We start from the raw sequence: 23,818 nt of genomic DNA, 5'->3' as shown, positions 1-23,818 counted from the left end.
CTTCTTTAGGGGCAGAGGAACAGTGGGGTGATGTGAGAGCCTGACTCATAGCTCTGCGAGTTGCTAGGCCATGTGGGGAGGACAGAACTCAAGTCTGGAAGTCCCTGCAGTCCCACTTGGTATGGAAGCTGTGATCATAGCACTAACAAGAACATCCCCCTCTATCAGGTGCCCCCAGGTGCCTGGTGCTCTGTGACTGGCTTCAGCAGATGATCTTATTTAACATGCGCTTGGCAATGAAGTTGGAGGATATTAAATAATATTTGCCTGCCTGTCTTAAAAGGTTGCATTTTCTTCCTGTTGACATTTGTTAAGTCAATCAAGATTTACTGGAATATGACACACTGTTCATAGTGGGTTTTTTCAGGCTTTTAAAACAAAAGCAAAACCAAAAACAAACTCTTTCTACTAGGTTCTTGAGAAGGAGCACTACCTAGAATTGTAATTGTTGAAGTGTAAGTGTGGGATGGTTTCAGATGCAGTAGTAATACTGATGTTGACCATGAAAGTTGAGATAATTAACCTTGACTGTTTCTCTAATTATTAAATCATTTAATTTTCACATCAGCTTTTTTAAGGTAGATAGTGTTAAAGTACCTTAAGTTATTGTGCCTCTGCTTCTTCATTTATAACTTAACAATCACATGGCAAAATGAGAGAGAGCTGGGACATGAAAAAAAACATCAGAAATTTGACCCCTCCAACCCCCAACTTGCAGCCAGCTTCAGAGAGCTGTCTGTGTGTGTGTGTGTGTACACACATGTATGTGTGTGTGCACACACATGTATGTGTGTGTGCAGGGGATCCCAGGGACTCATTAAGGTGTTTTAATTTCTCAGGAGGTGGCTGGTAGGTATTTCTTTCTTTTGGGTAGAATAATAATAGAGGCAGAAGTAGAAGAGGAAGGTAACTTTTATTTTGGGGGGCAGGAGTATGGGTGGCACACGTAGGATTGAACCCAGAACCTTATAGGTGTTAAACAAGTGCTTTATCACTGAGTTACTTCCTATCCCTTCTTAAATTTTATTTTAACACAGGGTCTTGCCAAGCTGCTCATGCTGGGTTGAACATGTGATCCTCCTGCCTCAACCTCCAGAATAGCTGGAATTACAGCTGCTTACCCCAGTGCTAGGCTAAGAGGATACTGATTTTGATTTAAAAAGTGACAGACAAATGTGCTCTGAAAGTCCTGATATAATTTGCACTGTTCCCTAAGCTCTGAGATAATTGGTGAATGTTGGAAATTTCATAGAGGAGATATGAAAATATTGTGGTCCTATTAGGTTTTTCCCATTAGGTACACATTGACAGCTACTATTGTTACTCTGTAGTCACTGGATTTTCAACTATTTAAGGAAGACTAAACATGATAGTAGAGAAAATGGCATTATGACATCTTTCTATTGCATGAACTGGTGTGCATGGGTGATGAGGATTCTTTAATAGTGTCAGCTTTTTTTCCCTCAGAACTCTTGGATATTTGCTTCTTTTCTGGGACACTGAGCATCCAGCAAATATTTATTGAGCTCCTTCTACATTCCAGTTATTGTTTAGAATCTGAGGACACAGAGGCAAACAGGTCAGAGTCCTTGCCTTCATGGACATTACCTTCTAGGGAGAGGAGGTGATAATGAATAAATATCATAAGGTCCTGGGCAGTTATAAACAAAACAGAAACATTCTGGGGCAGACATTAGTGCTACAAAATGAAATAAAGCAGGGTGAGAATCAGAAGTAGATCAAGTGTAAGGGTGCCATGGCACATGCCTGTAATCCCAGCCACTCAGGAGGTTGAGGCAGGAGGATTATGAGTTCAAAGCCAACCTCAGCAATTTAGCAAGCCCCTAAGCAACTTGTTGAGACCTCAAAATAAAAAATTAAAAGGGCTGAGGATGTGGCTCAGTGGTTAAGTGCCTCTGGGTTTAAACCTTGGTAACCCCTCCCCCCCCCCCAAAAAAAAAAAAAAAAACTCCCAAAAGACCCACTACGTTAACTCCTGAATGGTAAAGTGCCAAAGGCCTTTTCAGAGGTCAGTACAAGGCATCCACCTGGTCTCTGCAGGAGAGTTCTGGGCAGAGTGGGCTGGATTTAGCTCTATGGAAATACCATATGACCACGGTCTATTTTGATAGTTGATTTGTCTTATGTTCCTTGGAATGAATTGATAAGGTCAGAGTGTCACATGGTCTTAGACTGTATGATATAGGTGGCATGGTTCTTGGAGCTGTTAGATGACTATTTGATTTAATCTTCTCTGTGATGGTGTTAGTAGGGTCTGTTTTAGGTGGGACCAGACAATAAGGTTGAGTTCGTGGTACAGGGTAAATGTGAGAATAGGATGGTGTCTACCAATGGCCATGGACCCGAGAGGAATGGCACAGTGTGTTGCAACCTATTTCTGGGAACAGAGACATTCCGCTGGGTAGTAGGAGCTCAGTGGAGAGCAGCTACTGCCAAGAAGAGGATTAACAGAACACCCGTAATGCTCTCTTCCTTTTTAGTTTGAAAATTGTAAGCTTTTATGAAAATAGAGGGGAAAATACATTAAAACTACATATACTCAGCAACCTGCTTCTCAGCCAATCCTATTTCTCCAGAATCCCTCATTGCTTCCTCCATTGTTTTGACAGAAAGTCCAGGTTCCTTTCATCCACAAATAGCTCAGCAGATTTCTCCCAAAGGTGACAAGTGTTAAACAACAGCATCCTTATCACCAGCAAACAATAATTCTTAATTTCACTAGTAATTGAGTCATGTTCACATTTTCCTCACATTCATTGAAAATCTGTCTCCTCCCCTCTCCTCCGCAACTAACAGTTGGTCTAGACTCAAATGAATTACATTTGATGCTTAACTTTCTAAGTCACTTTAAATCTGTAGGTTGTTCTTATTTTTCCCCGTGACAAGAATTTCTAGTGCTATTCTGTTTTTATTAAAAAAAAAAAAACTTTTAGTACTTTCCTAAATGATTTAAAATAATTAATAACAGCTGAAGTGACATTTAACCCATATGATGTTGTTGGTGTCTCATCTTGATATAGTCAGCAATCACTTTGTTTTGGTAGTCATGAGAATTGTGTGGAATCATTAAGGCTGCATTTGCTTCTTCAAATACCTTTGAACACTTATGCATTCCGAGACACCAGCCTTCAACCTCAACATATACCGTCTAAAGCAATTTCTAGCATCGTCCTAGGGAGTAATGGGAAAAAGTTAGTGAAAATGGACTAAGGGTAATCACAAAGGTATTGAGTGTGGCCGCCACAGAGAGGGCAGCAGCTAAGCCTGCGACTGTGAGGAAGATGGGAAGGTGTATCACTGGAGCTGGGAGTTTGTGGGGTGGAAATACAGGGGAGCGCCTTTGGACTGTTCTGCAAGCTCGTGTCTCCTGAACACGGTGACAAGGAAGAACTTGAAGTAGCTAAAATGGATGTCAGTGCATTCTGAGAAATTTCTAAAAACTTGTTTTACTTAAAATGTGTGCAAATCCAGCATGTTAAAAGCCACAGATGAAAAAAGGAATACAAAATGACAATGGTCAGATGGAAGTAGAAGCGGTCTAAGGTGGCTTCCAAGAAATGAAACGGAATTCTAATGATGGCTGGTTCTCTAAAAGTAATTGGCTCAGTACTTCCTGAAGTCCTAATTAAATAATGGTGGAGCATAATTGGGTATTTATCAATTAAGGCCGAGTCATTAAAATTTAAAAAAATCCAGTATGCTTTAGAAGGCAAAGATTGATGCCAAATAACTTAGTTTTCTATATTCTAAATAAATGTTAAGTAGGACTTTATATTTTAAGGGGATAAAGTCATCTATCTGGAAGCTCAATCTGGAACAAGTTCCTGTTTATTTTTATTTTTGCTTTAAAATATATTTTAAATGTTGATAAGGATGAACAAATAGATTTTCAAAATGTTCATAAATTTTAAAAATGAGAATTGGGTACATTGGTGATTCGTTATGTTACCATCCTAGTTTTTGAGCTCCTAAAACATTTCTGTGACAACAAATTAAATATCATGTGTACATGTATTTTTTTCATAGAGTTCACTCAGAAAACTGAATAGTCCTTTTTCTTAATTGTAGCCTCTTTTTTGAGTATTCTGATTGTATGTAATATTTGAGTTCATTTTGACAAAGTCATACATTTGAGGAATTTGATTTTAATCCCCACCCTCCCCCCCTTTTTCTCCCCTCATCCCTGCTGTACTTATCTTCCTTTCACTTCTTGGTTTTGAGCCAAAAACTATATATATCCACGTGCCTCATGTGTATGCCCAAGCAGGCTGTGTTTAGTTCCAGTATCACCATGTGCCAAGCACAGGCTGTAAAGATAAAGACCTGTTTCCTTCCCTTGAGTAGTTGGCTTCCCCTGGGGGAGATGGCAATTTTTGTAGTAATGAAGGGATTGGAAATTCGAGGTAGGCCTCCTGGAGAGGCGAATCCTGAGGGTGAATCAGAGTTAGCCAGGTAAGGAAAGATGAATGGTAGTGCAGATTTCCTCCCTGAGGGGAAAACTGGTTGGACTGAAAGCATCTGTTTGTATCCCTGCACCCCACCCCCAATGTCCAGTTCTGTGATATCAAAATGGATTTGGGGACTGTGGTCTAAAGCATGTGCTTAGCTTGCTTCAGAACCTGAGTTTAATTCCTAGCACACACACAAAACAATAACACAAGAAGGAAAAAAAAAACAAGAAAACAAAGCCAATCAAAAAATGAGTTATTGGGGAGAGAAGTTCAAAGAGCACCAGTCTAAAAAAAGAAGTCACTGTTTCCATCCACACCCAGAAGTCCAGTTTCCATGAATGGATATGCCTAGCCCTTTAAAATGTCAATATTGCCTTCAAAACGGTGCTCTGAAGAGTAGTCTTTACTGAGGCTGCTGCCAGCTTTGACTGTGGAGCCAGCAGGGTCCAGCTGGTGGCCAGAACCAACTGTGCTCTCTCCTGCGCCTGTTCTCTGAGGAAGTGCTGTGTGCTCTTCTGCCAGCTCCTGGCGAGGTTCTCTGGTGTGGCAGGACGTGTTGTACTTACCTGAGGTGGGCCGCCGTCCAGGAGTCTAAGGACACTTAAAGTCATGTAGCAGTATTTATATGCTCTCCAGAAAGCCCTTCAGACTGTATGGCTCTGTCTACGTGTGTCCTTTTAACAGATCATTGTGATTTTTCTCACTATTCTGCAAATCATGGCTCAGTTTCTAAGGATTCTGGTGCAAAGCAAGCTCTGGTGTGAGCGCCAGAGGCGAGGGAAGCTCAGGGAAGAGTGTGCCTGGAGAGGGAAGGCCAGGCATGCCAGATGGGGCCCAAAGACACCTTGACCACCTGCTGTGTCCCTTCCCTACTTGGAAGACGGACCTTCAGTCCCTTGAGACCTTCTTTACTCCATCTTGTTTTTCTCCACCTCATACTTCACCCTTGGGAAAACACCAGGCAGAGAACACCTGCTGACTAACATGTCCTCAGAAGGTCCTGAGCTGCTGAGGGTTGAGGCTTTCCCTGTGGTGAAGATGGTCTCAGGAAAGGCCCATACTTGCCCCCCCCCCCAGTTCATTTCTTTCTCGTCATTCATTTACTGTCTTCAATCTCTTCCATAACATTTTCTTTTTTTTTTTTAACAATGATTTTTTGCTATGTTCCAAATTGCCCCCTTCCCTATTTAAAGAGCATATTATAGCCAGGAACAGTGGCATACACCTGTAATCCCATCAACTCAAGAGGCCAAGGCAGGAGGATTGCGAGTTTGAAGCCAGCTTCAGCCACTTAGTGAGACCCTGTCTCAAAAAATAAGGGCTGGGAAAGTAGCACTCCTGCATTGTGCCCCTGGGTTCAATCCCAACACTGCAGAAACAAAAAATCCCAAGTGTTTTTATAATATTACTAAAATAGATTTAACCCACTTTAAACAATACTATTTTGACTTTTGGCAAAAATTTCACGATAGTTTTTCTTTAGTATGATCTAGACATTTGTTCTCCATGCTTGACTCCTGATCCAACAGCATCAAAGGGGAACGTGCCAGAATTGCTTATTCTCTGGCCCTGCCCCAAGCCTATGGAATCAAATTCTGGGGTGGGTTTGGCCAGCTGGTGCTGTAATAGACCCTCCAGGTGATTCTGAGGCTTCTAAAAATCAGGGCCCCTGGCCTTGGTTGCCCTGAAATCTTGGTTGGCAATCCTTGCCTCAGAGCTAGATCTGTCTGGAAGTTGAATGTACTAGAGATTGCTTTCTGATGATCTCATATCTCCTAGGAGGTTAAAGTAATCTTTCAAAGCTTTTACCTGGCATTTCCAAAGGATTTGAGACTTAAGGAGCAGGTTTCTGCTATTAGGCATTTCCATATTGCTTAATTTGTGTTTAATATTGCTTGGAGTTCCTTTATGGTCATAAGTGTTTATGACGCTAGATGCCATTGGAAAGATGTTTTTAGTTTGACCTTACAGTAATTATAATGATAATAAACAGCTATATCAAACTTGTTTTAATCACTTCTACAGATAAAGTTACACATTTTTACGTGAGTTTCTGTTGGCAGGCATATTCAAAATGGGAAAATCCATCTTATGCCTGTTCATGAAAAATATTTACTTTATTATATTTGCTTTAAAAGTTATCCATGACCTAGCTTTAGGAAGACTTTTCTCCTTGGAACTGACCTTTACCATTTGACAATGTTGCTTTTTTTTTTATGTCCTATTTTCTCATAAACCCATTATAATTCATTCAGATGCTGTTGTGAAACCTGCTTGTCAGGGATATACCTGTTGAGCGTTTAATGTTTACTTACCTAGAATCCTACAGCAATGACAGACTTACTCAAATAAAAATTCTGGAATGAGTGAGGATTGTCTTGGGCAGGAGGCCTGGACTCCTTCCTGGAGCTCTCTCTGGGTGAGGCCTTGCCCTGTGACTCAGTGTCCTCTTTGGTGACTCATCATCATCTGTGGCCTCCCAGCCTGTCATCGCCAGATTCTACTTCCCCTTTGAAACCTATGTTTCCTGTATTTGATTTCCTTGGGGCCTCCTCTTTGCTTCTTAGGAATCAGCTGCCTCTGGACTCATCTTCCTTCCCCACCCAGACACACACATACCTCAAAGGACACCAGATTGGAACCAGCCCATTCATTTAGTTGTCTCATTCAGAAGAGTGATTCTGTCAGTGGAAGTTAGTTTAGCTGCATGTGTTTCATGGGGAAAATATTCTGCGTGGACCAGGACACCTAGGATCATTCTTTAGATTCTGTCATACAAGTACTCAGTGGTAAGGCCTCTGAAAACAGTTGAGAGAGAACTTAGGGAAACATATTTAACCACATTATTAAATAAAAATGAGGAAATTGGAGCTCACTGAGGTGGAGTGACATGCTGTAGCTAAGTTGGGGACAGAGAATAAAAGTAATCTTCTGGTATCCTAAAGACATTATACCTTATTTTCAGGTCTCTGTAAGATTTAATACTATTCCTACAATTTGTGCCTGTGCTGGGGATTGACCCAGGGCCTTGTGTGTGCTAATAAGCCCATGGTTTACTAGTGAGGTACACCCCTAACCCTTTCCTGTGTAGTTGCTGTCCACAAAGCAGCTTTATGAAGAGCCAGGAATTTGGTTGGTACCTCTCCTGGCCTCTTTGGACAACTGGCTTCTCAGTCTTCTAGTTCACACACCTTTTGAAAACCACTTAAAGAAGAAATAAGTCTGGCAGTGGTTGAAAACCTTCTACTGAGACATTCTGATTAGGTCAAGGAAAGTAGGAGGATCAGTGACTTAAGACTATTATGGAAGAAAATCTTGGATGCCACAGTGAAGCCCCCCTTAAGGAAACAGTGCGTCTCCAATGTTTTCTGTGGCGCAGGAAAAAAAAGGGGGAAAACAGATTTTGGTGCCTAAGATGAAAAGTGAACCAGAAGAATTGGATTGTGAAGAAGTTTTAGAAGTATCTTAACATATGTAGTTAGCTTATTTTTTTAACGTATGTTTATGGTTAAGATACTCCAAACTCTCAAAAAACTTAGTAATGATAAAAGTGCAAACTGTTGAGAAGCTTCAGTATAAAGATTTAATTAGCACTTTTTTTGGTAGTATACAACATAATGGAATGTTTTCTGCTTTATGGTGGAATGTTTTAATCAATGAAAGATAGCATTAAATTCATGGTGGGGTTAGAGGTCCAAGGGAATGCCCGTAGCCATGATAGTGTGAAAAACTGGACTGTGGGAGCTGTGCCAGTCACTGGTCACCACTCCGATGCAAGTAGAATGACCATTGACTGTCAGGCCCAGCTGCTCCGATCTCGTATCATTGTGTGAGTGCCATGCCTCCCACCTTTGACCACAGCCAGTGACTAAGTGTGACAGGGACACTCAAGGACACTCAGGGAGACAGTCTTCTGACAGGTGGCCCTACCACACTTCTCTAGAACCACTCTGGGTGAACACACCACCCAGCCTGCCTGCCTTATCTTCCCTTTCCCTGGGGTCAGACCTCCTTTGTTATCTGGTGGCTCTCTTCTAGCCTCACCACCCCCAATTTTCTCTCATAAATGTTTCCCCTAAAACATTTCTTATATTTGTAAGTTTTTCTTGGTGTCTGCTTAGAGGACCCCAACTGACATAAAAACGGACAGTTTTAAATCGGAAATAATGTGTTGGGTCACTTAACATAATGTTCATTGGTTATTGTTACCAGCAGGAAATGTTCCATTATTTATATAGACTCACTGTTCTTTTTTCTTCTTCTTCTTCTTTTTTTTTTTGTTTTTGTTTTTGTACCAGGATTGAATTCTGGGATGCTTTACCACTGAGCCACAGCCCTTTTTATATTTTTCTTTGAGACAGGGTCTCACTGAGTTGCTTAGGACCTCGCTAAGTTGCTGAGGCTGGCTTTGAACTTGGCAATCCTCCTGCCTCAGTCTCCCAAGCCGCTGGGATTACAGATGTGTGCCACCATGCTCAGTGGACTCACTGCTCTGTTACCTAAGTATATGGGAGAATATGTCTTGATTCATTAGACAAATAGTCTTAAATGCCGCCTGCAGGCTGTGTAGTGCTGTAGAGATGCAGTGATGAATTAGGCTATTTTCCAAGATGGTGGCTACTGCTGGTAGCCTGATGGAGCTTTTTGGTTCCACACACCTCCTTTCTTTTGTCCACTCCAGGAGCTTATGTATTTCAGAAGGGCTGAAGACCCAGTCTTTGTCAAAGATGCTCTTAATATTTTTCTCAAGAGTTTATTGCTTTATTATGCTTGAGGTTCCATTTCTAACTATGACACTAATACTATTCATTTAAGAAACTTTTTTTTCCCCATAGACATTTTATTTATTTATTTATTTCATTACACATGACAGTACAATGATCTTGACATTGCATACATTTGAATCAAATGGGGTATAATTTCTCATCTTTCTGATTGTACAGGTTGCAGAATCACATTGGTCATACAGTCACGTACATACATACAGCAACAATGTCTTTTATTTATTTAAAAGTAAAAAACCCTAAATCTCAAATTCTGTTTCATGATACTTTTATAGTGTTCTGACAGACTTTTCTTCACTTCTGTTTTTTTAACTTCACTCTCATAATGTTCTGGCCAACTATTTAAAAAAATAGACTCAAGGTCCCTATTGTCTTTAAAGCACACAAGCAAAGAAGATTGAGGTTAAATATCTACGCATCCTTATTAGGCTAACTCATTCCTAAAATACTTAGTAGCTTTTGTTTTATTTTGACTCTCATTTTTTCCTAAGCATAATTAAAAAAAAACACTTTAGAGGTTATTTCATTTAAAAAAAATCTAAATAAAATTTTCTTAATTGTTCTTTGAAAATTGATACTAACTTTCATTTTGAGGGGGAGTGGGGAAGGAGTAGGTATAAACAAGTCCTAAGATACTCTTTTGTAGAAGAGATGTGAAGAGCACTTTAAGCTTTGGTGATATATAGACTTAATTTTTTTTTTTATTTGGCCAGAACTTTTGCTCCCATCCTTTTGTTTTAGGATTCAGGATTGAAAGTTGATTTAAAAACCTATTACTGGGGACATTTTATCCTTGGATTATCTCAGTGAAAGCAGAAGTGTGGTTAAATGAACTAGTAAATTTGAAACATTATGCAAATATGAGCCCTGCACTGTTAAGTGAAGCTGCTGTGGGCGGAAAGACCAGGCATTCAAGGAATAGTTTTGTATTAATTGACTCCTAATTTTCAAGTTCAAACTCGGTAGAGTTAATTTATAGCACCTTTGCCCCAGTTAGTGCTTTGTATATGGGTTCATTAAAATTCTCACTAGTTCTTATTTTGAACCATTACTATAAAATTTAATTTGCTTTTTACATTATTTTCTCGTATGGAGGTGGATTATATTATCTTGAGCTGTGCTTAAAATAAAATGCCATACAAGGATTCATTTAGACATTAAAATGGCTTCAGGTTTGACATCCTTGAATTTTCTTTCCTGATTTAACGTGGGTAGGGAGAAAGTATCAATCCTGTATGGTTGAGAATCATCAATAACACATGGAGATTATTTAAAAGATAGAACTGGTTAGGGCTAATCCCAAGTGAGAAAACAGTGGATTCCTAGTTTTCACTGTGGTGTGGCTGTTAACAAAATTGTGACACTTCATTTTTTGTCAATGTCAGAATCTTTGACTCTATTATTATTCCCTTTGTTTTAAAGAAAATAAGGACTTCATTGGCCATTTTAATCTTAGTAGGACTTGAGCATAGATTGACAGGGGAAGATACAGTTCAGGGTAGCCACTGGCTAGATGGAGAAGGGTAACAAAATATGAGCATCCATGGAGAGTAATGTAAGTACTAACGAGTGGTTCAGTTGGGAAAATTTTATTTTGGAATCTTAACAAAAATAGTGCTGAAAGCATTTTGACAGTGTCATTTGTACAGTTTTAAAGTTTAAAAAATATTAAGCCTATGTTGGTCTGGTTTCTCGGTGACAAGTGCTAGCTGTTCTGCATTGAAAGAGGATTTATCAAAGACTGCAGGATTTTAAAAGGTTCGGGAACCAGGAATGACACTCAAAGTTGCATCATGGAGCTTTGGTGATATGTAGACTTAAATTTTTTTTTTTTTTTGGCTTGGAGAGGACACTGCTACTGCAGAGAGTGTAGATACTGTTTGCCCTGTGCCTTGGGGCTCGTGGTAGACTTGCTGCCTCTGCAAACTGGAGTAGTAGCTACCATTTTACTGGAATTTCTGGTCACTGATTTTTTTTTTAATATTTGTTTTTATGTGATGCTGAGGATCAAACCCAGTGCCTCACACATGCTAGCAAGCACTCTGCCACTGAGCTATAGCCCCAGCCTCAGATCACTGATTTTATTTTTTGAAGCACTAGCTAGTAGTCTTAGGTGTGAATATATGATCAATTTAGTGACATTATCTTTCTACAAGATGTTTGGGAAAGCCTGTGGTTGTCATTTTCAGCCTTTATGATGGGAGATGAGCTCTATCTCATTAGTAAAATTCTTCATACTTGGGAAGGGGTTTGTTTTAAGTGCAGCTTAATATGAAATGACAGGTATCTACTACCAATATACTTGATGTAAGACAGAACCATTTTCCCATAGGAAACGAAATGTTTTTTGAATAGTCTGGATATGCACATTTTTAGGTATGCATTTGTATGTCTTACTAGATAAGCAGGTGTCTGCTTTTTAAAATTTGGGACTGGGGATTGAGCTCGGGGGCACTTGAACACTGAGCCACAACCCCAGCCCTATTTTGTATTTTATTTAGTGACAGGGTCTCACCGAGTTATTTATTGCCTCATTTTTTGCTGAGGCTGGCTTTGAACTCAATTCTCCTGCCTCAGCCTCCTGAACTGCTGGGATTATAGGCATGCACCACCATGTCCGGCAGGTGTCTGCTTTTTATTCTTCACTTGATAAATGTGTCCATATTTTTAAATTAATATACAAGTTCAGCTTGGACTGTAGAAATATTTTACCCTCTTGTTAAGTTTTCTGGACTCTAGACACCTTTGACATTATTTTATTCATCCCAGAGACGGTCTGCGTTTTTCAGCACAGCTTTCCAGAGCAGATGGCCACATCTGTCTGAGGTTTTTGAGACAGAGCACCTTTTAAAATCTTTCTATTGTGTTTGCAGGGAATGTTATCTCAAGCCACAAGAACCTATTTGCAGTACAATTGAACATTTTCTTTTTAAAAACATCCCCGAGATGTGTGTTCATGGTTGTCTTAATGTATCCACTGCCCTTGCTCCTTTTAAAGGGATCTATATTCCCTAAACACTGAACTTAGAAATTTTAGGTCATCTCCAGAATAACTAAATCTCTTAAATATTTTAGCTTCCTCTTGTTTTTGTAACTCTAAGAATCTGAAACTAGATGTGTTAGGGGCCATTTCGGGCTAGGATTCCTCAATTTTTCTTTTTGATATCAAACTAATGGGAAGAATCTTGAAGATTCTGGAAGAATCTACATATAAAGCAAATCCCTTTTTCCCCCCCTGAGGAATCATTTTGGGAGGAAAAAAAAAACTATGTTCAGATACATGTGATAGTTCCTTGGTGCCTGTTCTCAAGCTCTGTTTCAAGGAAAAATAAAGACCATCTTTGCCGAGTGGTTCCTTCGCTGCTATTCTTGACCTCGGAATTGGAAAGTCGAGTTTTCCCTTTAGCATAATGAAATGGGAAGAGTCTGGAAGGTCATGGGAGAAAATAGTGGAAATTCTTCTTTGCCCTCAGATTATGCATTCCTCTGGGGGTCAGAAACACTTGGAATCCAGGCTTAAAAAAATGAGGTCCGTGGGGAACAGCCATTAAGTCCTTCTGTTGTACTCACTCTGTGTTTGTTAGTACTGAGTAATTGGAAAGGCACGATTGAGTATTTATACCGACGTGTTCATTGTTTTGCCTCCGCTGACACTTTAAAAAAAATTGCGACTAAAGATGTCACGGGCTGTAGTTAGGTTTTATTGTCTTGTTACTGAGCATGGGTTTGGGGCTTGAAGCCCTTTTCTCTTTAGGATTGACAGCATCGGAATGTTACCTCTGATCTCTGCTGGGGCCTCGGCAGCACTTCCCCCAACAGTGGAGTCCCGTCCTCTTCTGGTCAGCCCTTGCTGGCAACAAATTCCTTAGCCCTGGCCTGATCTGTAGGGTCACTAAAGATGACCGTTCATTCCCTTCTTACCCAGTTAAGGTTCTTACATGGCCAATGCAAAGGGATTCAGTCCTGGGCAGTCGCTGGAAATGTTTTCATCCCCCACAACATTGACGATCCCTTTGTTCTTTTACTCTAAATCATGAAGTTCTGATGGAGTCTTGAGTCTGCCATTGCAGTGTTTTAAGGCAACACGGGAATAGTCTCTGTGCTTCTGCTCCTCCGGGCCCACTCGGAACCCCAGGATGTGAGATGAGCAGGGCATCGAAGGTCTCCTAGGCCATCCTTCTGCCGGGCTGGGAATCTGCGACAGAGTGCACTTGGCCATTAGTCCTCAAGCTTCTGCATGTTCACGTGGAAGGTGCTGGAGGGCACTACCTCATGCAGCCTGGCCGTTACAGTTCTTATTGAGTCCTTCCTTAGAATGAAACCAGATCTGCTCTGTAGTTTCTGCCCGTTACACCTGGTTTTGCCCACTTGGAGCAAATCAAATTGATTTTTTTTTTCTTCTCTTACTTGGTACCCATTTAGATATTTTAAAGACAGTTTCCTGTTGCTTCTAAATGTTCTCTTCCTCCCAACACCCATTCAAAACCTGGTTTACTTACTTCCTCTGCCTGAACCTCTTTAGCATTCTGGTCATGTTCCTGCTTGACTCCCATTAGAAATGCCTTTCTGAGCCAGGTGGCGTGGTGCATATCCGTAATCCCAATGGCTCAGGAGGCTGAGGCAGGAGGATCGGGCTGAGGAATTCAAAGCCAGCCTCAGCAACTTAGGCCCTAAGCAACTCAGTGAGATTCTGTCTCTAAATAATCACAAAAAGGCAGGGGGCAGGGGATGTGGCTCAGTGGTTAACTGCCCCTGGGTTCAATCCCTCATACCAAAAAAAAAAAACAAAAAAAAAACAAACAAACAAACAAAAACCCCCCCAAAAAACCAAGTCTGAGAACATGGTTACCATACTATGGAGATGGATTCTGATCTGAAGGATTTCTTTTTGGATTTGAGCAATATGTGTAAGTGGTGTGCATGATCGTTATCTTCTGGGGCAGCTGGTGGTTTCCTTTGGCTCTTGCTGAACTTGTTAAATAAAAATCTTAGGGGCTTTAAGCCCACTATTCACATAAAATGCTAAGACATACACTTGCGTAGTTGCCCTTCAGCGCTGACCTCATCGCGGGCCTGTTCCGTGGCACCATTCTGGAGGCGGTCTTTTCAGTGGGAGAGATCTTTGAACGGATTCTCATTCAACATTCTACTCCCCCCACCCCATCCCAAATCCCTAGTAGGCTGCCAATAGAGCAAATGTCTGTTGAACATAAAAGATAATATTTATTGTCACAGGAACTCAAGGTGATTTCAGGCCGTGTTTTGCAGCCCATGGCCCACAAATCCACTTTGCCTCCATTTCGGACATAGTTTCATTGGAACAAGCTGCATCCCTTCACTTGCATACTGTCGATGGCTACTTCTGTGCTACAGTGGCGAGGCCTCATGGCTTCAAAGCCTAAATTATTCATTACCTGGCCTTTTATAGAAAAAGTTGGCCGTCCCTTGCTCTAGGGAGAGAGCAACTGACACATTAACTTGTTTTATGTTCACAGAGCTCCCTTTGGTTTCCAAGTATGATTATCCAAAACCCTTTTCAAGGCTCATTAGCAACAAAGAAATTTTGCGACTTCTTAGTCTAAGAATTTTATAGGAAAAAATATGGCTGTATAACCTTAAGTGTGGTTGTAAAGTCACTTTTTTCTATATTGCTTCTTTTATCTGACTGACTCCTTACAAGTTAGCATTTGAAAGCTTTCTCATTATTACTCGAACTGTCTCTGTGAAATTTGATAAACTGTCATCACTATAAATTGCTTTTAGCTTAGTGTAGGGGCAGTTCTAGAGTTGGTATTCATTGGTCTCTGGGGACGTACAGTTGTTTTGAAGTTAAAAAATACCAGTAACACTTAGTACTAACAAATATTATCCAGTATTTCTGTGAAATTATGAAAAGCCCTGAGAAATTCCATGGATTCTCCTGTTTTGAGAAAAAGAAGAAAACAATCCTTGTTGCCCAAGAGTGCTTTGCTAAAATGTTTAGTGGCTGCCTTTTTATTCGGTTCTTAAGTAGAAATTTTTAGGCTCCATTCCAAAGTTACCAAGTCAGATTTTTCTGAAAAAGAAAAATAATAATGAATTTTTCTTTTTGTTTTTGTTTTGTGCTGGGGATTTTACCCAGAGGTGTTTTACCACTGAGCTACATCCTAAGCCCTTTTTATTTTTTTGTTTTGACACAAGGTTTAAATTGCTTGGGACCTCACTAAGTTGCTGAGGCTGGCCTCGAACTTGTCTCAGCCTCCTGAGTCACTGGAATTTTGGGTGTACACCACCAACCTGGCATCATAAGGAATTTTAGAAGAATTGTTAATTAAAATTCTTTTAATTAGAAAGTTGGATGTACTGTTATCTGTCACACTAGTTCCATCCTTGTTTTGGAAATTTGCTTATTGACCTGCAAACGGTCAGACACAAATCTTTTGTGTTCTTTTCCAGTGCTAGCATTAACTCTTGGAGGCTGGGTGAATATTGCATCAAATTAATTCTCCAAATGAAGGACAAACCTTGGTATCTAAAATTGTTCTTGAGTAATCTTTGTGGCCTGGTCCTTTTCTGCAAAGAAAAGTGTTTGCTCCACAGTATGGCATTTTGAGGTTCTCATTTTAAAGGATTTCATGTATTCATAGTATGGATGCCTACACCTAGCATTTTTGGAGCATTTCCTAGGTTCCAGTCTGCTGGCTAATGGCAGCATCTGCCAATGTCTCTAGCCACCCCTTATGATCCTCAGACTTCTTCACTGGTTTTATTTTATTTAAAAAATACTTTTAGTTGTAATTGGACACACTTTTTATTTTATTTGTTTTTATGTGGTGCTGAGGATCGAACCCAGGACCTCGCACGTACTAGGCGAGCACTCTACCGTTGAGCCACGACCCCTGCCCTTCTTCACTGGCTTTATTAACATGGAACCACCTGTAATTTCACACTCAAATCGCTGTTCTGCCCTTCTCTGCATGTATGCATGGAGAAACTTTTTTTTTTCTCGGCCACATTCTGATTTGGATCTCAAGTGTCCTTCAAGGCTCATAAGTTCAAGCCTTGATCTCAGCCTGCGGTGCTCTTGGGAGGTGGTGGAACCTTTAGGAGCTGGGGGCTAGTCGAGGACTTCAGGTCATTGGGGGTGTGCTCTGAAAGGAGATATGGGACCCTGGCTCCTATCTTTCTTTGCTTCCTGGCTGCTTTGAGGTGAAGAGTTTCTCCACCACTTGCTGCCTGCCACAATAACAGGCTAAGCAAGTGTGGACTGAAGCCTCTGATACCACGAGCCAAAATAAATCCTCCCTCCTCTTAAATTGCTTGTCTCAGGTGTTTTGTCACCTACCCTTTTGCCTTCTCCAATCTGTCAGACTTGGCCCTGTGTAGGCCCTATTAGCATGTCTTAACCAGGGGCGGCCTCTTCTTCTCCTTGTAGATCTGTGAGATTCACCGGGACTCCACATACCAACCCATGTGGCACTTGGAAATCCTCTCACCCAGGGTGAACCCAGCCACCCAACTTCTGCCTTCATTGCTAGAGAAAATCCTGGAACAAGGCAGATGGAAATTCCTGATCACCCCTCACAGGGCCTTCAGCCTTGCCTAGGAATGTTCCTGTTTCTCTGTTTATAGTGATTTTTTTTTCTTTCATTCGACTTGCCCTCCAAGTTTGTTCACATGATCAAACTCTCTGGAAGTGACCTTTAGCCTTGTACTTTCTGGAAAAAATAAACATGTGGTAGCAACTCCCTCAGCTTTTCCTCTTGAAGTCTACAAGCCCACTGGGATTGGCACCTGTTAGAAGGGAGGGAAATACTTGATTCCTGTGACTGGGCAACTCTGCATGAAGGTTAGCATTACCTGCCTTCCCTTGGTAGAGTTACCTCAACTTCCTTTTCAGCAATCGTCGTCTGTTCCGTCACTCGTGGTCATCGTTCTGAAAGAGAACTGTTCCACCAAATGCTCTTGCCTTTTAGTCATGAATCCCTGCAGCTGTGCCCGTTCCTCACCTTTTTGTGGAGGTCTCATTCCTCCTCTGATTTCTCTGCAGCTCCCACAGCTTTCTTCATTCATCCTGTGCCCTGGTAGCTGCTTCTCAGTCTCCAGAGTCATTTTCCTAATCTTCCTTTCCTGATGTAAATGCTTGGTCCTAGGACCTTTCCTTTCTTCTCTCACATCTTGCCCATCTACTTCCATGATTTCAAATGCCATGCACCTGTTGGTGACTACTGGATTTCTGCCTCTGATCTGGACTTGTCTCTTCCAGGCTGTGGGCCATGCCTCTGACACTATGATGATCATCTTTTGGATGATTCTTGGCATCTCACATTTAATGTGAGCTCTTAGTACATTCTCCCAAGCTGCTTTTCCTCATAATATTTCTGTTTCTAGTAGTATTTGTTTTCTGTTGCTGTGACAGAATACCCGAGAGAAACTACTCAAATGGAGGAAATGGGTGGGTAGGGCAGTATGTGCTTCTAGTGCCAGCTCCATGGGTGTCTGAGGCAGAAGGGGAACAAGCTTGAAGCCGGTCTCAGCAATTTAGTGAGGTCCTTTCTTAATATAAAAAATAGAAAGGGCTGGAGATGCAGCTCAGTGGTAGAGAGTCCCCAGTCAATCCCCAGTACCTCTGGTATGTGTGTGGTGGGGTGGGTAGGAGGAGAAAGAAAGGTTTATTTGAGTGTCAAAGGTTTTAGTTCATGGTTGGCTCCCTTGCTTTTGGGTCTGCAGTGGCGTAGTACATCATGGTGGGAGCATGTGTCAGACATGCTTCATGTGACCAGGAACAGAAAACAGGAGGGGGCTGGAGTTGCAGGATCCTCTTCAAGGACGCGTCTTCAGTGCTCTTTCTCCTCCTAGTCCCCACCTCTGAAAGGTTCCTTCACCTTCTGGGAGTGTCCTGGGTTGGCAGCCAAGCCTCTTACATTGGGGGTTACTGTAAATCTAAATTATAACAGTATTATGTTATCAGTTGCTCATATGTAAATCAGAGTGATTCTGGAGATCTCTGCCTTTTCCACATCCAATTCATTACTCATTACTTGGATTCTACTTGCAAATCTCTCTCCAATCTACTTTTTTTTTTTAAAAAAATTTCTATTGTCCCTACATTTGAGCCATTGTAATCTCTTTCCTGTATCATTCTGGAGGCCTCCTAATGAGAATTTTCCTTCTGGTTTCTTGCACCTCTAATCCTTTTTTTTTTTTTTTAAGAACAGTTTGAGTAATCTTTAAAAGATCTAATTATCATTGTGTCAATTCTATGCTTAATTGACTTTCCATCTAACTCGGAACTTTACCCCTTGCGGGGCGCATGCCAGTAATCCCAGCCGCTTGGGAGGTTGAGGCAGGAGGATTAAGAGTTCAAAGCCAGCCTCAGCAAAAACAAGGTGCTAAGCAACTCAGTGAGACCCTGTCACTAAATAAAACACAAAATAGGGCTGGGGTTGTGGCTCAGTATTCGATGCCTGAGTTCAATTCCCATTATCCCCCCAAAACAAACTTAAAATAAGGCTGGGGATGTGGCTCAGTGGTTAAGCATGCCTTCATTCAATTCCTGGTAACCGCTAACCGCCCCCCCCCCCAAAAAAAAAAGCCTTTTACCCAGAGCCCAGCATGCTCTGTCTGGCTGCCCACTGTTGCCTGCTCTGCGCTTTTCTCTTCATTGTTCCTTACTCTGCGGCATACTGGCATTTGACATTTGCTGAAATTCCTGAACAACTTCTCACCTTAATCCTTTGCCTCTGCTGCTTTCTGGCTAGAGACAGTTTCCCTTGTTCTTTGAACCATTAATTCCTTCTCATCTGTTAACTTAAATGTCACACTTTGATGAAGCTCCCACTGAGCACGTTTCTCCTGTGTCACCTCTAATGAAGTCCTCACAGTACCCTGTTCTTTCCCACCAGGAGGCATTAGTAGAATTTGCAGTTATATAGCTACTGAAGTGTTCATGTGTCCATTAGGTCTCCTCTACTAAAAGTTCCAAGAGGGGAGGCATCAGTATTCTTGTAGCATGATCACCTGGCACTAGATGGCTCAGCAGATATCCGTTTCCTGAAATAGTTTATTTAATTTAAACTTTTTTTGGTATCAGGAATTGAACTCGGGGGCACTCAACCACTGAGCCACATCCTTAGCCCTATTTTCTATTTTATTTAGAGTCAGGGTCTCACTGAGTTTCTTAGCGCCTCACTTTTGCAGAGGCTGCCTTTGAACTTGCAGTCCTCTTGCCTCAGTTTCCCAGAGCCACCGGGATTACCCATGTGCGCCAATGCACCCCGCATCCTATCTCTTTTGAGTGGAACCCAGTAAGCCAGCCTGGGGCAGAAAGCTCAGACCATGGGCCTCTTACTGTGGTCGTAGTCACTGAGGTGTTCCCTATCTTACAGTGTTACTGGTCTCCTTGGGGAAAAAAACACGTATCTCATGCATGAGACACTGCAGAGGAACCTTTGGTTAAATTAAAAATCCTCCCTAAGGGCTGGAGATGTAAAGCTCAGTGATAGAGCTTGCTTGGCATGCATGAGGCCCTGGGTTCTATCCCCATTTCTGTGCTTTCTTTCTTTTTTTTTTTTAATTGTATTCCTATTCTAAGTCAATTATATTTGTTTTTCTGTATTTTTGAAAAATATTTATTTTTTTAGTTGGACACAATACCTTTATTCTATTTATTCTTATGTGGTACTGAGGATCGAACCCAGGTGCTTGCTTGTGCTAGGCGAGTGCTCTACTGCTGAGCTACAACCCCAGCCTGTTTTTCTGTATTTTTAATCTTGGGTTTTTGGGGGCTCTTGAGAAAAGAGGAATGACATATTCTTGTGTAGTATTTTAAAGATGATTCCTTCCCAACCACATTGTGGATATTCCTGGTTCCCTGGGAATAAAGGCTGATGGAGCCACTGCTCAGCCTATTTTTTTCTCTTTAGGTGAATATTCTCTTTGGTTTGTATTTTCAGTGTTTTGTGGCATAGAACAAAAAGCCCACATCAGCCAATATAAGGAATGAATGTGGTTGTGGCTGGAGTTGGTGGGTGGCCCCTGTCCTGTGGGCCTTCCCTGATGTACGTTTGCCAGCGCACCCAAATGTTTTCCTTGACTTTCCTGGGCTTCCAGCAATTCCACTGTGCTAATATGCCTTAAATCCTTACAAGGAATTCTTCAGTACTGAAGGAATTCTTTAGACTGGTTTTATTTTAAAGAGTAGCCACAATTCTATCCCTTTCCTTAATGTAGTCTGATTACCAATGAAGGAATGTAATTGAATTTTAAATTTCTGAGGAGGAGGAGGAGGAAAAAAATATCTCGAACAGAAGTGTTCTGTTAATGGATGTGTTAGACCCTTTGTGTAAAGATGGTCCTCTGGCCACTTCATGGAGGAGCGTGGGGCTGTGTTGCATGTGGCCCTGGCCAGCTGCCCTGGTTCTTCTCCCCTAACAATATTTATGAGTTCTAGCGGTTTAGTAAGATGGGAAGTGATTTAATTCTTGGATTGGCAGGGTGAGATAAAGCAGTTAAATGTGTTGCTCATTTTATTTCTGGGTGGAGTGGAGGAGGGAAATGCAATACTAATGTTTTCCTTTTTGGAAACCTAATGCTATGCTCTTTTGTTATCCTTCTTGTTCTCTAGGCATTAAGCGTAACTGAAACCCTGATTAAACCCTTGGAAAAATTCAGAAAAGAGCAACTTGGAGCTGTAAAGGTTTGTGTCTAACTTGAGTACACTTGTAAACAGAAAATGTAGATGGCTCTGCTACTTCATTGTATACTTTGTTCACATTTGGCAGCTTCCTGGGAGATGCTGGAGCCAACCATCTGTTGTTTTATGTTTTAAGTATGCTTTTTCCCCTTTGGGGAGATGAAATTGAAAACAAAACAAAAACACCTGGCTACACCTTGGCATATGGAGTTTTAAAAATATCTTTAACCAAACAACACATTACTCTGAATAGAGGGATCTTATCACTATAGGGAGTATGGTTATTTCCATGTACACCTCTATTTTAGGGAGGTTGTAGCTTTGTAATAGGGCTTAAAGGTATAGAGATTCTGCTACACCATGGTGCCATTGAAGCTAGGAAGAATATTAAATTATTTTATAACATGACATTGTTGTTATTTTTATAATTTAACATACTTTCCTGAAATTGAATAAATTTGTTGAGCTTCTGTTACATACCAGGTTGCTGTAGTAGGGCATGTTGGGTAGTGGTGTACTGGGGATTCATACATGAGTGAACTGTAATCTCTCTGCTCAAGGATCTGGGATTTAGCCAGGATTTCTGGGACTAATACAGTGACTTGCCACAGGGAGCCTGGGATATATTTAGCAACTTCTAAAATTTGTGATCTGAGCTTTTCAGCTATCCCAGAGAAATAATTTTCACCAGTCTTTCTTGAACATTTTGTATGTACTTGAGGAGAAAAAAAGTGACATTAGTGTATTGTGGACCATTTTTGGCTTGGCCTGAAGAGAGAAAAACAATATCAGTTTTAGGTAGAGAAGGTGGTTTTTATATTTTTTTCCCCACATGTCTGGATATGTGAGTTCTTTTTTTATTTTCCCTCCTTTATCTTCCTAAAAAAAACTGTTAAAATCCCTTGGTACAAATAAACAGATGCCTCAATAGCTGTAACTACACAGATGGGCCGAAGCATTCCAGCATTTTAGTTGCTATTTACAGAATCCATTTTCCTTTAAGTGATAAACTATTTTATAGTTTTTAATGGAGGACTATAAATCAATACTGTGTAGGTAGGGGATAGTATGTGTGAGCACCTCCAGATCTTTCTGATGTTTGCTGAACTGTATACATCTGGGTTGTGCCCCTGGCTTTGCAGCAGGATATTGGGGGCCTCATTTCATCTCTCTGAAAATAATTGGCTTTATCTGTAAATGGAAGGACTCTAGGGATCTGCTTTGTAATTTCATGTCTCCCCCCCCCAATAGCGTCTAAGCTATTTTGGACTTGAACATATCAGTTATTTTAACTGGTTGATTGGTACAGCATGTATGCAATTTTCATTTCTTGTGGATTAGGCAAAAATGTTATCTTGCAAATGAAAAATGAGTGTAATCTTACCAATGAATATATGTATTATATATACATACATATATAATATATATGTTTAGCTATCTACCCTCCTGGGTTTTATATATTTCTGGCCTTCTATTGACCTTCAATAGAATCTTCTGTTGATTCTTTACCCCACCCAGCACTTTCCAAGCTTCTGATGATACGATTGTCTAGCAAAACTTGCAAAATAATTTTCCCTTTTTAAAGAAGTATTATTTTAGTAGTTTAGTCTATGCCTTGAGCTGTGTAGTTACCACATTCTCAAAGTCTCTTTTCTTTCCCCTTCCATTGTACTCCTGGATTCAGGTTTATGATGAATTTATTCTTCATTCTTGTTCAGGATAGTATGTGTGTTGGCTGCAAGGAGCCAGTCCTTTTGGGTCCTAGGGAGAAGCCTTTTTTTGGGGGGGGGGAGGGGAATACCAGAGATTGAAACCAGAGGCACTCAATCAACCACCAAGCCACATCCCCAGCCCTTTTTATGCTTTGAGATAGGATCTCCTTGCTAAATTTCTGAGGCTGGCTTTGAATTTATGATCCTCTTGCCTCAGCCTCCCAAGCCACTGGGATTACAGGGGTGCACCACCATACCCCACAAGAAGCCCTTTTTAACTGGCAGTTTTTCATATATCATAAAAACATTAGAGAGGTGGATTAGGCTCTACATCAATATATAAATACCTTGTCTGTTCAATAGATGGTTAAATCTTTAAAAGACTGCTAACTTTGTTCATCCTAGCCTCTGCCCTGCCTTACTGTAGTAGATATCTAATTAGTAGCCTAGCCTAAAGTTGTTCTTTGACCTCTAGAATTACCAGGATGAGGCTTGAAGTTTGGATGTTTGATTTTCTGCATCCATTTTCTAATCATTCAATTCTATTCTAATAAGCACTCACTTTTATTTCTTTATTAATCTTATGTGGGACATTTTAAAGAGTTTTTTTTTAATAGCAGTTTTCATGTGGAGATTAAAAAAAAAAAGTCCCTTAATTTGACCACACCGAATTTTTAGATGTCAGTATGAACATTTTTATCTTTCCTCCTCCTCTTTTTCCTGTCTGGTAACGTCATACCCTTTGCCTTTCTATCGAAGCTCTTTTGGTTCCATGGACTCTTACTTTCTCCAATTTCCAGAAGCCCAATTACATGTTTAACTGTGGTTCAAACATAGTCCAAGATGTTGGAGGTTTTTGTAAATGGGATTTGCCAAAAGCCCCAATGAGGATTCTCCACCTTTGCATCTGTATAGATATGCCCTCCTTGAGTCATGTCTGTCTGGTTTTGGCTCCTCTCTGTGTTTTGTAGGCTCTGCTGCATTTTCTTAAGTTCTTTTTGATTCTCACCCCTGGGCAGAAGTCCCTGTGCCATCACAGGACAGAAGCCTTTCTCTTCACGTCTGCCTTACCTCCTCTTCAGGCTCTTTCCCTCCCTGGAGGAGGGCGCGCTTGTGTACCAGCATTCCATGGTGCTTTGGTAGCCATTGCTCATAAGATGCTGATTTTATCCACAG

The 23,818-nt window shown here is 40.9% G+C and overlaps 1 protein-coding gene across 4 annotated transcripts in view; it reads left to right on the top strand.

The window, feature by feature from the left end:
* The window catches only part of Arhgap10 (Rho GTPase activating protein 10), a 290,987-nt gene that overhangs the window by 71,633 nt on the left and 195,536 nt on the right, over positions 1–23,818 (top strand). For all 4 annotated transcript variants that reach the window (XR_005737333.2, XM_040293220.2, XM_005327533.5 and 1 more), the window contains exon 4: positions 20,862–20,933. Coding sequence is in view for 3 of the 4 variants with exons in the window: in XM_040293220.2 (XP_040149154.2) it covers positions 20,862–20,933 (72 nt within the window). In the remaining variant the exon portion in view is untranslated. The remainder of the gene's footprint in view (positions 1–20,861; positions 20,934–23,818) is intronic.

This window comes from Ictidomys tridecemlineatus, chromosome 9 (assembly GCF_052094955.1).
Source record: "Ictidomys tridecemlineatus isolate mIctTri1 chromosome 9, mIctTri1.hap1, whole genome shotgun sequence".
In the NCBI taxonomy this organism is placed as follows: domain Eukaryota; kingdom Metazoa; phylum Chordata; class Mammalia; order Rodentia; family Sciuridae; genus Ictidomys; species Ictidomys tridecemlineatus.
Note: the sequence above shows the minus strand (reverse complement) of the source record. Positions and strands in the feature narration are given on the sequence as shown.